General features: G+C 43.0%; 1 protein-coding gene across 1 annotated transcript in view; it reads left to right on the forward strand.

Moving 5' to 3' along the window:
- DHX8 (DEAH-box helicase 8) overlaps positions 1-17282 on the forward strand; it is a gene marked incomplete at its 5' end in the record, with an annotated part of 32856 nt that overhangs the window by 12614 nt on the left and 2960 nt on the right. Inside the window, 10 exons of the mRNA XM_080923057.1 lie at positions 695-792; positions 2314-2461; positions 3887-4068; positions 4827-5021; positions 5957-6142; positions 6239-6449; positions 7148-7329; positions 8669-8809; positions 11240-11395; positions 15921-16058. Coding sequence (XP_080779183.1) covers positions 695-792; positions 2314-2461; positions 3887-4068; positions 4827-5021; positions 5957-6142; positions 6239-6449; positions 7148-7329; positions 8669-8809; positions 11240-11395; positions 15921-16058 — 1637 coding nt within the window. The remainder of the gene's footprint in view (positions 1-694; positions 793-2313; positions 2462-3886; positions 4069-4826; positions 5022-5956; positions 6143-6238; positions 6450-7147; positions 7330-8668; positions 8810-11239; positions 11396-15920; positions 16059-17282) is intronic.

A 17282-nucleotide genomic window follows, 5' to 3' on the forward strand; every position in this document is an offset into this window, starting at 1 on the left:
GCTAGATGAGATGGTTGGCGCACAGTTGTTGCGTCAGCACTCGGAAGGCTTAGGCAGGGCCATTACAAGTAATGCCATCTAGGATATCAGAACAGTTTTCTTCCACGGCTTGGCCTCTTTTGAAAACAGTTTTAATCAAGTTTTAATCAAGATTTAATCAATCATAAATGCCATAGCAGTGGGTGAGGGGTCCCAGAAGAGGAGTAGCAGTCACCTGGGGTAGAATTTTACTTCTAGAAATGTCCTTTTGACCTGGGAAAGAAATTAGATTTGCTTATTTTGTTATTTGTTTGTTTTGTGTGCACGCGCACGTATGTGTGTGTGAAAACACACACATGTGCTACATGTGCTGCATCCCATATATGGAAAACAAAACAATGTGCCATAGTTGGTTTGTCCTTTTACCATGTAGGTCCTGGGGATCAACCTCAGAACATCAAGTGACTTTACACACTTAGCCATCCTGCCAGTTTTGGAAAACTATGCTTGAAAGTGTGTCCCTGTCTGTCTGTGTGTGCATGCATAGCTTTTAGAGGACAACTTGCAGTATTTGGTTCTCTCCTTCCATGTGGGCTCCAGGAATTGAACTCAGGTACCTGCTGAGTCATTTTGCTAGCCTAAAATTAAATTTTTTAATGAAAATGACTGGTCCTTTCCTCTTGTTTATGGCTACCTCTTTTTGGTGAACTTTTAGATGAGGATCTTGAAATTGAACTGGTTGAAGAGGAGCCTCCATTCCTGAGAGGGCACACCAAGCAAAGCATGGATATGAGCCCCATCAAGATCGTTAAGGTGAGAAAGTGGAGCTTTGTACTTGGAAATACCCACCAACTTGTTACCTTAAAGCAGTGCTATCAGCATTAGCAGGAGTCAGGCCATCTGACTGGAAACCAGGTCTACATCTTGTAAATGGAGGGTGGCTCAGCTCTGTGCTTAACCTTTGTGTGCAGAGAGAGAAAGCAGAGCTAAGCAGAAGGCCTGCTCCACCATTCTTGCTGTGTTTAGGTCCTTAGGGCTTGAGTCTTTGGTGCTCTGGAGGGCAGAATTGCAAGAGTGCAAGGCAGAATCCTTAAAATTTTGGTGTGGAATAGATAATCTTAATTAAGGATCTGCCAGCCCAGCTAGCCTATATAATACTTGTAGTGGTGACTTGTTTGTTTTGTTTTTTGAGGTGAGGTCTTACTGTGTAGCCCTGGCTGGCCTGGAACTCTCAGAGATTACCTGCCTCTGGCTCCTGAGTACTGGGAATACAGGTGTGAGCCACACCCAGCTGCCGTCCACTCCTGCAGTGTTTTCATGAGGTCTCATAGCTGCTGGCATTGTTAGTGATGGGCAATTCACTAACCTTTGAGGACACCCATGATGGATATGGGCACTAATTCTGTCTCAAACACCCATATTGCCCTGAATTTTAGTGTTAGGGTTATATAGAATTCTTTTCCATTCCTTCTACCCCCTTCTCTCTGTGTGTCTGCATATACACATATTTATATGTGTGAGTACAGGCGTGTGGCTGCATCACAGTTCACATATGGAACTAGATGACAAGCTAATGCCTCACCATCCATCTTGTTTGTCACTGTTAAGTACACCAGGCCAGCTGGCCCTTGAGCTTCAGGGAATTTTCTGTCTCTTCCCATTTTATTGTAGAAATGCTGGGATTTCATAGATACACACCTCTATCTGGCTTTGTGCGGGCTCTGGGGATCTAGACTCAGGTCCTCACACTGTGTGGCATGAGCTTTACTAAGATGTCTCCCCAGGATTCCTCTCTCATTGTTGGTTTTGAGTCAGGGTCTTGATGCTTGTTATGTAGCCAAAAATGGCTCAAATGAACACTAATAGTTCTCCTCAGCCTCCTGAGTTCTAGGATCACCGTCTGCATACATCTTGCTCCAGCCTTTTGTTCTGTCCTTTATGCATCTAAAAGTAGCATCATCCCTTGCTCTAAGGGATGATTCTTCAAGCTAAAAGTTCTTCCAGTGATTTTTAATTTTATTGTATGTGTTACAGGTGATCCATTGATTTCCTGTAGCCTGAGATGAGACATGTGAACTTTATTCCTTCTCATGCTTTAAGTGACCGTACTTGAACCATCTCTACCTTTTCTGTAGTTTTTAGACAGGCTCAGTTATGTTGCCCTGGCTGGTCTGACACTGGCTCTGTAGACCAGTCTAGCCTCAAACTCGCAGAGATCTACCTGCCTCTGTCTCCCAAGTGCTGGGATTAAAGGTGAACAGCACGGTGCCCAGGCTAACCGTCCACCTTTTCCTAGATACTAAGTGCTTGCTGCTTTTTCCTCTGTTGTTTTAGAACCCAGATGGCTCACTCTCCCAAGCAGCCATGATGCAGAGTGCCCTGGCCAAAGAAAGGCGGGAGCTGAAGCAGGCCCAGCGGGAAGCAGAGATGGATTCCATACCCATGGGACTCAACAAACACTGGGTTGATCCCTTGCCTGATGGTAAGGCTCCAGATTGTGGACCTTTTTTAAACATAAAGAAGGCTTTATGTATATGTAACAGTTGATACTGTAGACACAAAGTAGAAGTTTAGCCTTGGTTTACTTTTTATATTTCAGCTTTTTTATATTACATTTCTTTTTACAATTTACTGTTTTTTTCTAAAAAATTACTTTTAGCTGGGGGTTGGTGGTGGCACATGCCTTTAATTCCAGCACTTGGGATGCAGAGGCAGATAGATCTCTTGAGTTTAAGGCCACCCTAGTCTACAGAGCAAGTTCCAGGACAGCAGCAGGGCTACACAGAGAAACCCTGTGTCCAAAAAAATAAAAATAAAAATAAATAAATAAATAAATAAATATATGTATATATGTGTGTATATGTATATATATGTATGTGTATATATGTATGTGTATGTATGCATGTCTACATATATACTTTATTTATTTGATTTAAAAAATTTTTTTAATGTGTTTGTCTCTGTACGGGCAGATGTCTCTGTATAGTGCTGAATCCCCTGCTCTTGTTAGAGACAGTTGTAAGTTGCCTGACATGGATGCTGGGATCTTATCTCTGGTTTTTTGGAAGAGCAGCCACCAGGATCTTTGAAAGAACAACAGATGGCCTTAATCACTGAGCCATCTCTCTAATGCTTTAAGTTTTAAACAGTTGTGTTTTTTGTTTGTTTGTTTTTGTTGTTGTTTTATTATATCTAAGTACACTGTAGCTGTTTTCAGACACACCAGAAGAGGGCATCAGATCCCATTACAGATGCTTGTGAGCCACCATGTGGTTGCTGGGATTTGAACTCAGGACCTCTGGAAGAGCAGTCAGTGCTATTAACTACTGAGCCATCTCTCCAACCCAAACAGTTGTTTAAAATAAGTGTTTCAGTAATTTTGGTCAAGTCATTATAGTGGCTAAGTTTTTCTCAAAACAACTTTTTTTTTAAAAGATTTATTTATTTATTTCAGGTGAGTACACTGTAACTGTCTTCCGACATACCAGAAGAGGGCATTAGATCCCATTACAGATGGTTGTGAGCCACCATGTGGGTGCTGGGAATTGAACTCAGGACCTCTTGAAGAGCAGTCGGCGCTCTTAACCACTGAGCCATCTCTCCAGCCCTTCTAAACAACTTTTAAGACTTTCATTTTAAAGATAGTATAGTGTAAGGACTAGAGAGGTATCTCAGTGGTAGGTTGCATACATAGCAAACATTAAAACAGGTGGAAGGAGCCAGGCCCAAAGTACCACATACTGTATGAGGTATCCAGTGTATGTGTGAGAGAGGGAGGGAGGGAGAAAGAGAGGGAGAGAGGGAGAGAACAGACTAGTTGTGTCTGAGAAGGCCATGGAGCTAACGCTTGAGAAGAATGGTGTGTAGTAATACCCTGAAACAGAGCTCAATTTGTTCTCCTTTGCAGCCGAAGGCAGGCAGATCGCTGCCAACATGAGGGGGATTGGGATGATGCCCAATGACATTCCCGAGTGGAAGAAGCATGCCTTTGGGGGCAACAAAGCTTCTTACGGGAAGAAGACCCAAATGTCAATCCTTGAGCAGAGAGAGAGCCTGCCCATCTACAAACTGAAGGAACAGCTGGTGCAGGTGGGAGGCCATTTTGGGGTGAGGGATGGGGTGTAGAATGTTTTCTAATTGGGATGTGTAATGGGGTGCTGGAGCTCAGATTTTATCAAACACTGTTCTACTAGGCTATATCCCCAGACTTAATTACTTATTTATTTGTGTGTATGTGCTTTTATGTATGTACTTGTGTGATTTAGGGGCCAGGGCACCTTCAACAAGGCATGTGAAGGGTCAGAGGACATTTTGTGGGTTGACTGTCTCTTACCTTTACATGGGTTGACACCCAGGCTTGTGCTAAAGCATCTTTAGCAATCAATGGAGCCATCTTTCTGGCTCCTTATTTTATCTTTTTTTAAGCATGGCTTCATTCTGGCTAGCACAGGCCGGTGGGGAACTCACTCTGTCCCAGACTGGCCTCACACTGATGACGATCTAACCTCTCACCTCAGCCCTTCCCAGTACTGCGATTACAGTGTGAGCACCACACCTACCTTTAGAATTGTTTTTGAAGTAGGCCTTGTGAACTTGAACTAATATTTCTACCTTAGTTTAGAATTGTGGGTATGTACCACCATGTGCAGTGCTAGAATCAAGCTGGTAAACATTCTACCAACTGAGATACATTTTCCCAGACCTTCCTTTTGATTTTTTTTGAGAGTCTCATATATCCTAGGCAGACATAAAATCTCCTGAGCCATCTCCACCTCCTGTGGTAATCCCCCCCCCCCTTTTTTTTTAATGTGGCAAATTTTAACATATTTATTTTGTGCCTCTTTCAGGCTGTACATGACAATCAGATCCTAATTGTAATTGGAGAGACAGGATCTGGGAAGACAACACAGATCACCCAGTACCTGGCAGAGGCAGGCTATACTTCCAGGGGCAAGATTGGGTGTACCCAGCCCAGAAGAGTGGCAGCTATGTCTGTGGCTAAAAGAGTATCAGAAGAGTTTGGTTGTTGCCTTGGTCAAGAGGTAAGTGGTTGATGTCTGAAAAAACAGTACTGACAAAAATGTATAATTTTAAGCAAAAAATGTTTAAAATCTTTACATGTATCTTTGTTTTGCAAAATAAAGTCGTTAAAAAAAAAAAAAAGAGGTAAGTGGTTGGAGAAGCTTCTGTGTGAATTTCAGAAGAAAAGTAGACAGGTCCAGATACTTTATCTATAAGATGAGAATATAATTACATCTTTTTAGGTTTCTTCCAAAGGATTTTCATTGTTATCAAATAATTCAGGCTTAAGTCCAGAGCAGGGCAGAGTTTACTAGAGGAGACCACTGTGATCTGTAACTTCCTCTCTACTAGGAGTATGAAGGCTAATGTAGCTTACTTTTGCTTCTTTGTGGGATCTTCCTTCTTCTATACTTTAAACTAAGTAACACTAGATAAGAGAGAAAAATGGATAGAGGAAAAAATAAAATCGGGTTGATAAGGGGTGATGGTATTGTTAAACTACTTCCTGCTGATTAGGGGCCTCCAGTTCCTTGGGGAAAGTTTGAGCCTTGCTGTTAGGATATCTATTTTTTTTTTCTTGTTGTTTTGTGGTTTGCAAATGACTGTTTAACAAAGCTGCCCTGTGACCAACAGCCTACACCAATCTGGGACCCTAGCATTTATATATCCTCTGAAAAAATCCCCAGAATCTCAAACATCACACAATTGCAGAAACTTATCTGCAGTTGTCAAAATTATGGTCCAGCTAGAGCACAAGGCAAATCGTTGACTGCTTTTGTGGACAACCTGAAGCAGCCCCATATCCCATACCTATGATTAAAATGAAAACATATTCTTAAAATATTTCTGTATTTTTTAAAAGAAACTAGAGTTCCAAAATTGTCACTATAGGCCAGTTTGATGATTTCACAAAGAGACCCTTTGCCTTAGGTTTTCTTCTTCTGTCCTGTTTTAGGTGGGCTACACTATTCGATTTGAGGATTGCACCAGCCCAGAAACAGTCATCAAGTACATGACAGACGGCATGCTGCTAAGAGAGTGCCTGATTGACCCCGATCTCACTCAGTATGCCATCATCATGTTGGATGAGGCACATGAGAGGACCATTCACACAGATGTGCTCTTTGGATTGTTGAAAAAGGTAACTGGGTAAACACCGGTGTCTGGGAATAGGATTTGAATGTGCTGTGACGTTTTGCTTGTGTTTTTTAGTAAGCCATCTTGCATTTCCCTTTAGACAGTTCAAAAACGACAAGACATGAAGCTGATTGTCACCTCAGCCACACTGGATGCAGTGAAGTTTTCTCAGTACTTCTATGAAGCACCCATCTTCACAATCCCAGGTCGAACCTATCCAGTGGAGATTCTGTACACAAAGGAGCCCGAGACAGACTACCTGGACGCTAGCCTGATCACAGTCATGCAGATCCATCTGACAGAGCCACCAGGTGAGGGCAGTGCACACTTCTCTTCTGCTAGTCTTATGAAAACTTGTTTTAAATTTGTCTTTGTAAGCCTCAGGCATGTGTGTTTGGAATAGTGATGGAAATGTTTAAATGTACTTATTTTAGTGTAGGTGGAACATAACCTCTTGGTTTGTTTTTGTGGTTTTTTTGAGACAGGGTGTCTCTTTATTTATTATCTAAAAAACCAAGCCCTCTTGGTTTTTTAGAGCTCATAGTGTGTATTTCTTGTGTGTGTGTGTGTGTGTGCATTTGTGTGTGTGTGTTTTGCTGTTAATGTTGCTGTTGCCTTTCACACACAAAGTTTGGTGATTTGTACTTGTGGTTCACGCTATCAAGAGGCTAAAGCAGTAGGATTGCTTGAGCTAGACATTTAGGGCCAGCCTGGACAACATGATAGAACTCTCTTTCAAAATAAAACAGATCCAAGCCTGGTTGCTTGGAATCACAGCTAGTTACTTGGGGGTGGGGGTGGGGTAGAGGGCGGGGTGCTGAGGCAGATAGATCTCAAGTTCCAGGCATGCCTGGACAATGGAGTTAAGACCTTGTCTCAAAACTTTTGCCAAGTGAAAAGATCTGGGGATGAAGCTCAGGGCAGACATGTACAAGACTCTTGTACCTCCCCTGCTACAAAAGAAACAAGAGAGCCAGAGACAGTAAATGACATTTCATTCTCTTCCTAGGTGACATCTTGGTTTTCTTGACTGGTCAGGAAGAGATCGATACTGCTTGTGAGATCCTGTACGAAAGAATGAAGTCACTGGGACCCGATGTCCCAGAGTTGATCATCCTCCCAGTGTACTCTGCCCTTCCGAGTGAGATGCAGACCCGAATCTTTGATCCAGCTCCCCCTGGCAGTAGAAAGGTGACATGAGGCTTAAATGAAGTGGTTCCACATAACCTAAAGTCACCTGGGGTGCACAGCCATGGCTCCACATGTCACGGCCTTCCCAGTGATGGGATTACATGCACATGCCACCATGCCTAGCATTTTTCTGTGGGTTCTGGGTGTTAAGTTCAGGTCTTCAGGCTTTTGAGACAAGTACTTTACCAACTGAGCATCCCCCTGCCTTAATTTATCATTTTTAAATTTAAAATTTTTATTTTACAGCTGCACATCACAGTGCATGCATGTCAGAGGATACTTGCAGGAGTCAGTTCTCAGGCTTGTTAGTTCGTGTTTACCCGCTGAGCTATCCTCATAGACTCTGGATGTAGTATATTTTGTATATGGTTCATTACCTGATAGATATTAGTTTATTTCCACTTTGGGACATACCCGAGTACTTCCGCTGTGAACATTTGTTTACCAGTTTTCTCAGACGTGTTTCTCTGAGTATATTTTGACAGTGGAGATACATGGGAAAATATTCAGTGGGGGTCAAGTGGTAGAAGGGTGAAGGGCAAAGGGAAAAATCAGGCATAACTCTCGGGCTTCTAACTTGCATAGCTGGGTGGCTTAGTTCTAAGAGTTAAACATGGGAGAAGGAGCAGGTTTGGGAGGGACAGGTGGTAAGTTCTTTTCTGTTCTGTGTCTGTTGGTTAGACTTGTTTTTAAGCAGGGCCTTTGTGGCTGTGAGGCAGGTGAATGCTTTTCAGGGCCATTTCAGTATCCCCTAGCAATGATTTTTCTGAAGAGTTGTGTTTTATGAGCTGAACCTCTGGGTGAAAACCAGTGTCAGAGCCAAGCGGAGAGTAATAATCTTCTAGATCACATACGGTGCTGCACACACAAACCATGACGTTCTTGTCCCTTGTTGTTCATTTTATGAGGAGGAGAAAAGACCCAATCCTCTTCTTCTTCCACATATACGAGCAGCCCATTTTGTAGTCCAGATGTCTCTGTGGGAGAAAGAAAAATCTCATTTTGCAGTGCTACATGTGATGCCAGGAAATCTGTGCTTTCCCAGGGAGCTAGAAAATTAAAATTATAGTAATCATCTGCTCTAGACAATGAAGTACACAGCTATTTATACCCAGTGAGCTTGATTCTGAGCAGTGTTGGCTCTCTTCTGCTTTACAGCTCTGAGGCACCACCCACTTCCAAAGGAACCCTTTAGATGCGGGCACCTTTCCCTCTGACCACTGGGGACCTGGACTGGGGCTGAATGTCAAGGGTTTAGAGGGAGATAGCAGTTTCCTTGGGAAAGAGTAAGACCTGTTCCAAACTCAGCTCACTCTGGCTCTGTCTTTCTCATCTGTAGGTGGTGATTGCCACCAACATTGCAGAAACATCTCTGACCATTGACGGCATCTACTATGTGGTTGACCCTGGATTTGTGAAGCAGAAAGTTTACAATTCTAAAACCGGGATTGACCAGCTTGTGGTGACACCTATTTCTCAGGTATGGGTTTGTTTATCATAAGCTCTTCTCAAAATTCTGGTGAAGGTCTTTCTGGGATTTGTTATGGTCTCTCCCTCCCTCCTCATTCCCTCCCCTTCTTCTTTTCCTGTTTGTTTCAAGACAGGGCCTTGCCAGGATCTCTGTAAGTCCTAGACTAGCCTGGTCTACATAGCAAGTTTTAAGATGACTAGGGCTTCACAGAGAGACCCCATTTTGTGGGGGGAAGGCAGGTCTTGCTGTATAGCTTAAGCTGGTCTTAAATGTGGAATCCTCTTGTCTCTGACTCATTGTGGGATTATAGGCATGTGGCACCACACTTAGCTTGGTCCTATATTCTTAATGTTTTGTCCTCAAAAGTGAACTTAGTGGGATATGAAGAGGCTTGTGATGCATGCTAGCCAATCTGTCTGTGTGTTTCTCAAGATTAAATTTAAGTTCTATGTATGTTAGGCAAACACTCTACCATTTAGATTTATTGATTTATTTTATGCTTATGAGTATGCTGTCACTTTCTTCAGGCACACCAGAAAAGGGCATCGGATCCCATTACAAATGGTTGTGAGCCACCATGTGGTTGCAGGGAATTGAACTCACAACCTCTGGAAGGACAGTCAGTGCTCTTAACCACTGAGCCATCTCTCTAGCACATGTTCAGTATTTTTATCATTTGTGTGTGTGCATAAACTGTGGAGGTCAAAAGAAGGCTCCAGATCCTCTAGAGCTGGAGTTGCGGAAGGTCATGAGCTGCCTAATGTGGGAACTCAGCTCCTCTGTGAAAGCAGTATGTGCCCTTAATCATGGTGCTCTCTGCAGCCGCCTGTAACATGAACATGTACATACTATATATATTATATATAAATACATATATTAATATATATATTTAATGTTCATCTTGTTAACCTAACTGTTCTGTTTCTAGGAACATATCCCAGAGTTAGATATGAGTACATGCTCAAGGAACAAAAATGGTTGTTCATGGAAGGATGAGTCCTGCCTGGATCAGCCAAAAGGGGAAGCAGCTTAATCCAATATAGTATAACCATGCCATAGAGTATTGTGTGGAATTAACTGCTGGTGTGTATTTATATTTAATGTTATGAATGTGTAACTGGCATATTGAAGGAAGTGAGCTACAAAATATGATAAATAAAACAATCCAATTTTTTGTTTAAAAAATACATGATGTTCTGGGCTGAGCATATGGCTGTGGCCCACACTAGAAGCCTGTAGGCAGGATGTTAGTTAGTTAGGGCTTTTTCATGGGTGCTGCTATGCTGTCGATTGCTGTGGATCATTGGTGGATGATGTGGATGATGGGCTTTTCTTCCTTTAGACACCTTTAAGTATTGTGTTCATCCTTTATAGCAGGCATACATTGACGTTTATAGTTTGTAAAACCCACAATACTCTTCATTCTTATACTTGAATCATGACTAGTGTTCACAAGGTACTTACCAAATACCAGGCACTGTCCTAGGTACTTCACATGCACTGACTCGGGACATACTCACACCAGTCTTTATTTCCCAGCCAGGAGGTTCGGGCACAAGAGGGAATAAAGTACTCACCTCTTTGTCATACAGTTGGCAGAGGTAGGATTTGGATCTAGAAAGCCTGGGTACAGCACACATGCTCTATACAGCTTCTTAGGACATGTGTCTCTTTTATGATGACCAGATAATTGGCTACTTGTGTGCCTTTGCTGACTTGGAGAGGCATCTGTGGGTGCAGTGCAATCCCGACAGTATGAATGCTGCCTGGGTTGGTGTGGCTCATTGTTCTTCATTTTTTGTTGTTGTTTTTCGAGAGAGGGTTTCTCTGTGTAGTCCTGATAGTCCTGGAATTCTCTCTGTAGACCAGGCTGGCCTTGAACTTAGAGTTCTACAGGCCTCTGCCTCTGAGTGCTGAGACTAAAGCTGTGCACCACCACTGCCTGGCTGTAACTTGTACTTTTCACCTGAAAAGTTGTCACTGTTGCCATTGAACACTGCAAACCTGATTTTAAAGCAGCTGTGAAGTTACTGGTGTGGTGTACAGACTTTACTTAGTTTACTTGTATTTTTGATCATAACTGTGGGGCTGGGGTTTTATGATCTGTGCTGCTCTCTCTCTTTCTTTTGTCCACCTGCTTTGTATGTGCCTCCTGGGACAAACGTCCTGGAAGTACTGAGAGTTGGTAAGTCTGTCTAGTGTTGGAAATGTACCTAAAGGAAGTGGTGGCTCTGAGAGGCTTGCCCTGAGCTCTGACGGGTCTTTCTTTCTGAGCCGCTCTCTTCTTAACCCTCATGCTTAAAGTCTGGATTAAAATATCTTTGTTAAACCTTAACTCTGCCTTATAAAAAGAAAACATTTGCCAGTCCCCTTCCCAACAGATTTCCCAAGCTACCAAGTGATGTTTTGCAGCTGGTACTTTATATGTTCACCCTCTAGGCTCAAGCAAAGCAGAGAGCTGGCAGAGCTGGGAGGACCGGCCCAGGGAAGTGTTACAGGCTATACACAGAGCGTGCCTACCGAGATGAAATGCTCACCACCAATGTGCCAGAAATCCAGAGAACCAACCTGGCCAGCACAGTGCTGTCCCTCAAGGTAAGGACCTCAGTTACCTGAGAGTGGCCTGGGGAGCCATCTACTCCACAGTCCTCTCACTCAGGGCACCTCACAGGATTGTCCCTTTGAGTGGGATGCAGTGTCTGACAGCAACTCCCTGTGCAGGTCTAGGCTGAATTTGCAGTCTCCTGTGAATACACATTTGTTTCTTACTGTAATAACCAGCAGGATATTTGGTTGTGCGAAGTTTTAGTGATGAGGCATTTTCAAAACAGAAATTAGACAAATAAAATTAGTGCCAAACTGCAGACCAATACATTTAACCCCAAACATGTTAGCTTTTAGCTCCAAATCTAGTCTTCTCTTGCAGAGAGAGAGAGAGAGAGAGAGACAGACAGACAGACAGACAGACAGACAGACAGTCAGTCTTGAACTTGTGTATAAACTAGGTTGGCCTTGAACTCAGAGATCCACTTACCATTATCTCCATGTGCTGGGATTAAAGGCACCACATTGAATGAATTTCCTTTTTTTTTAAAACTTATTATTTTCAATTATGTGTGCATGTGGCTATGTGAATGTGAGTGCCAATGCCCTCAGAGGCTGGACAGAGGCATCTGAAGGTAGAATTACAGATGTTTGTGAACCTGAGTGGGTGTTGGGAGTAGAAGGCTGTCGGGTCCCAGCTGTCCTGCAGGGTTTGCTTTTCAGTCAGAATCCTGTTCTTCCTCTCCAACTCCCCAGCGAGGGTCTTCATTGTGTCTTGGCAGGAGGAACCACATGAGTCATTTCTCAACTCATGGTGAGTCCCCTGATGCCAATGCTGCCCTGGAGCCTGGGCGCTTCACCATGCAGAGCGCTCTCAGCATTTATTATTCATTTCATGTAAGAGAGGCTAAAACAGCACTTCAGAGAAAAGACCACTGTGGTCCCTGGAGGGCTGGCAGGGAGGCCTCTGTGACCGTATGACTTTGGCCATGTGACTTTGGGCAAGCTTATCTGTTCAGCCCTCTGTTCTGTGATCTTGTCCCAGAAAGGGAGCTGTTGTTGCTGGAGAGAGAGGTGGAGTGATGCAGGCGAAGGCACTTGGTACAGTGATTGCTCACATAACTCTTACGTTATTATTCACACAATAAGCAGTTACTGGGTACCTGCTGTGCTTATGATCACTGACACTTTATGAGGGGTAGAAAGCACATCACTCTCATACTCACTTGACACTTTGTCACCAAATTAGCTGAGGAGTGTATTGCATAGACTCTGTGTTGTGCCATCCACATGTGTCATCCTATGTTCGTGAACTATGTTGCACTGTTTTTATGTCCCTGCCACCTACTGTGGTATGAAGCACTTCACAGATGTGAGGGACACAAGGCAGAGATGCTATACTGTCTTTAATTATTATAAAATATGCATAATGTAAAATGTATAACTTGCTCTCAGCTTTTTTGTCATTCTTTTTTTTTCTTCTTCCTCTTCTTCCTCCTCCTCTTCTTTCTCTTCCTTCTTGTTTGATGTTTTTTGGGAATGAACTTCAGTGTGTAGTCCTGGGTAGCCTGAAACTCCCTTGTAGACCAGGCTAGCCTCTGACTCTCACAAAGATCTGGTTACATTTGCCTTGAGCACTGGCATCATGGGCATGGACTGCCGCACGTGGCTGGTGTTGGGTTTTGCTCCACTGAGCTGCACCACAGTCATTGTGCCTTTTTTGTTGTTGTTTTTGTTTTATTTTGATGCAGAGTCTTGCCGTGTAGCTCAGTCTGGCCACAAACTTGTGTTCCTTCTGCTTCTACTTCCAGAGCGCCAGGATTATAGATGTGTACCATTGCGCTTGGCCACTGTAAGCTTTTAAGGCTTAACTCCACATTATCAGGCCCAGTCATAGCTTTGTACAGAAATCGCACAGATCTGTTCCTAGAAGTATCTCTTTAGGGCTAGAGAGATAGCTCAGTGGTTAGAGCACTGACTGCTCTTCCAGAGGTCCTGAGTTCAAATCCTTGAAACCACGTGGTGGCTCACAACATCTGTAATGAGATCTGATGCCCTCTTCTGCTGTGTCTAAAGATAGCTACAGTGTACTCATATATAATAATAATAATAATAAAAACTATCTCTTTAGCTAACTTTCCTTTCTTCATTCTCTAGCCTTAGGTAATAAGTATGCTACTGTGTGTGTGTGTGTGTGTGTGTGTGTGTTTGCACAATCTGTTTAATGTATGTCAGTGAATACTACAATATTTGTTCTTTCATGTCTTTCTGACTTCACTTAGCACAGTGCTTCAGAGGTGTAGGCAGTTGCGGTATGTGCTGGGATTTCATGGCTGACTTAGGATAACAATCCTCCATTCATCTGAGAATGGTTATTTGGGATGTTCCTACTTTCTGGCTCTTGTGACTTCTGCTGCTGTGAATGTTAGGATACAAATATATGAGTTCCTACTTTTAATACATGTTTTAAATTATTTATTTATATGTGTATGGGTGCTTTGTCTGCAACTATGTTTACCTGACGTGTATGAGGTGCCTGAGAGGCCAGAAGAGAGCATTTGATCCCCTGACACTGGAGTTACAGATGGTTGTCTGCTGCCTGCTCAGCATTGGACCTCAAACCCAGGTCCTCTGGAAGAACAGTCAGTGCTCTTAACCACTGAGCCATCTCTCTCTCTCTGGGCCCTCAATATGTTGTTAAGATTTATTTTTTACTAAGTGTGTATGTATGGGTGAGTATGTCACATAGGTTCAGGTGCTCACAGAAGCCAGACAGGAGAATGCCCTGGAGCTGGGGTTACAGATGGTTGTGAGCCTTCTGATGTGGGTGCTGGGAACTGAACCTCAGGTTCTCTCTCTCCAGCCACCTCATGATAGTTTAAGAACCTAGAGACAGACAGGTTGGGTCATATGATAACTATGTTTAACTTTTTAAAACATTCTGGTGACTATTTAGCCCCTACTGGCTTGAACCTTAGGAAGACTGGCCTTCCTCTGCGTCCTGAGTGCTATAACTAAAGGCCTGGGCCGCCATCTAGGCTATGTTTTACTTTTTAAACTGTCACCAAACTAGTTTGCATAGTGGTTGTTTCACATTCCTGTAAGAAATGTACAAGGTTTCCTGTTTTTGTCCTGTTTGTTTTTCCGTCTTGCTACATCCCCAGTGCCTAATTGTAGTTTTGCATTGCATTGTCCTGCTAGAGCTTGTGTTATCTTTGGTGAAATCTCTAACTTTGCTCACCATCCCACTCTGGACTTACTTTTCCCCATTTATCAGTGTGTATGAGTGGAGGTGAGAATGCGGTGATTGCATTTGGAAGCCAGAGGGCATCTGTGAGAGGTGATTCCCTCCTACGTTGGAGGTTCCAGGGATCAAACTCAGGTTGTGAGGTTTGCACGGCCAGCCACTTTATCTGATATTTTACTGGGCCTTCTTTGATGCTTTAAGACAGGCTCATGTTGTTCAGGACTGTCTTTGAGCTCACAGAGGTCTACCTGCCTCTGCCTCCCTCTCGAGTGCTAGGATTAAAAGCATTCACCATGGGGACGAAAAGATGTCTCAGCAGTTAAGAGCACTGACGGCTCTTCCAGAGATCCTGAGTTCAAATCCCAGCAACCACATGGTGGCTCACAACCATCTGCAATGAGATCTGATGCCCTCTTCTGGTGTGTCTGAAGACAGTGACAGTGTACTCATATATAATAAATAAATAAATCTTTAAAAAAAAAAAAAAGGCATTGACCACTACATGCAGCCCTAGCATATTTTTTAAACTGAGCTAAAAATTTGTTCTTTTGTTATTTTGTATATGCTTATTTTAAAAGATTGTTTTTGTTTTGTTTAAAGATTAATGGCTATATAGAGCATGTATCCCTACGTGTGGGGTTTTGCATAGGAGTTCAGGTGTCTGAAGGCCAGGGCCCTGGATTGCCTGTAGTGGAACTTACCATGGCTGTGAGCTGCTAGATGGTGGTTCTGGGACCGGAACATTAGAAGAACAGTTAGTGCCCCTACTTCTGACCCATCTCTCCAGGGTGGAAGGAATTTTTAAAAAATATTTATTTATTATTTTTATGTATTTATTTATGTGTTTATTATACAGTATTCTGTCTGCATCTTTACCTGCGGGCCACAAGAGGGCAGTAGATCTCATTCTAGATGCTTATGAGCTGTCATGGGAGTGCTGGAAATTGAACTCAGGACCACTGGAAGAAGAGCCAGTGCTCTTAACTTCTGAGCCATTTCTCCAACACAGAAGGAATGTTTTTTAACTTCCCTGAAGAGGGTAGGGATTTATCTCAGCTGGTAGAATGCTTGCTTACCATCATGAAGCCTTAGGTGCCATCTCTAGCACACTGCACAAACCAGGCATAGTGGTGTACACCAGTAATTCCAGCACTCGGGAAGTGGGCACAGGAAGAAAGTTTCCTGAGAAAATACATGGTTGTTACATCTGGAAGTTACTACCACTCTGACTGGCTTTCTAATTGCATTGAAGAAATAGCAGAGAATGTGACAGGGACAAACCACCTGTTTTAACTGTGAGGATTATCTTCCTGTTGCTTTATTTTCTAGGCCATGGGCATTAATGACCTGCTGTCCTTTGACTTCATGGATGCCCCACCAATGGAAACTCTGATCACAGCCATGGAGCAACTGTATACACTGGGGGCCCTGGATGATGAGGGCCTGCTCACTCGCCTTGGCCGCAGGGTAAGGAGCTGAGAGAACTTGTGCTTTGGGAGGTCTCCCTGGCCAGTCTTCCACCTTGTGCTGAGGCCTTGGAGAAGCTTTGAGTAGGATTAAATGCTCTTCAGAAGGGGGCGGTGGAGGGGGAATGGAGAGTGTAAGCCCAGACTGGCCTTGAACTGTTTATGTAGCCAAGGATGAACTCCTGATCTTCTGCCTCTGCCTTCCAAGTACTGAGATTGTAGGCAGGTACCAGCATACCTGGCCCTGGTCAGTTTATTTTCTTCCAAGGAATGGGTAGAGTTTATTTCTACTCAGTGCTTGCTTATTTATTTATTTATTTTATTGTTATGTTGTTTTTGTTTGTTTGTTTGTTTTTTCTTTTAAGACAGGGTTTTTCTGTGTAGCCCTGGCTGTCCTGGAAATCATTTTGTAGACCAGGCTGGCCTTGAACTCACAGAGCTCTGCCTGCCTCTGCCTCCCAGTGCTGGGATTAAAGGCATTTGCCACAACTCCTGGCTATTTACTTTTTGTAAAGCACCTTTTTAAAAATTTAACTTTAATTTATTATTTTTTAATGTTCATTGGTGTTTTGACTGCAAGTATGAAGAAGTTGGATCCCCTGTAACGGGAGTTACAGACAGTTGTGAACTGACACACGGTGCTGGACCTCAGGAAGAGCAACCAGTGCTCTTAACCTCTGAGCCATCTCTCCAGCCCCAATTGTTATAATTGTTGTTGTTGTGTGTGAATGCTGGGTATGATCATGGGTACCATGTTTCTGGAATCGGTTCTCTCTTTCCTCTCTTTCATGAGATCTGGGGATTGAACTCAGGTCACCAGGTTTATGTGACAAAAGCACCTTTACCTGCTAAGGAAGCTGTTTTTATAATATCACTTTAAAATGTTTCTTTATAATAGTAAAGACTATTTGCAATTAATTTTACCCCAGATATATTACGGAATCTAACCTTGACTGTATTTAACAGTTTATTCTGTGTGTAGCTGAGGTTAGCCTGGAATTAGCTCCCTATATAGTCTCAAAAACAAATAAAAAATAATTGCAACATTCCCATTTACATCAACAGTAGATACATTATTAGGCAACAAGAGGTTATTTAGCAAAGAAAATTTGTGGTAGAGACAGGCACCCCAAATCAGCATGGGGATGTTTCCTGATCTATTTTCTATTGACTAGTCAAGTCCATGTGCATGGTCTATAGGGAAGCCATTGTAATTTCTTCTTCT

Source organism: Micromys minutus (genome assembly GCF_963924665.1).
Source record: "Micromys minutus genome assembly, chromosome: 10".
Lineage (NCBI taxonomy): Eukaryota > Metazoa > Chordata > Mammalia > Rodentia > Muridae > Micromys > Micromys minutus.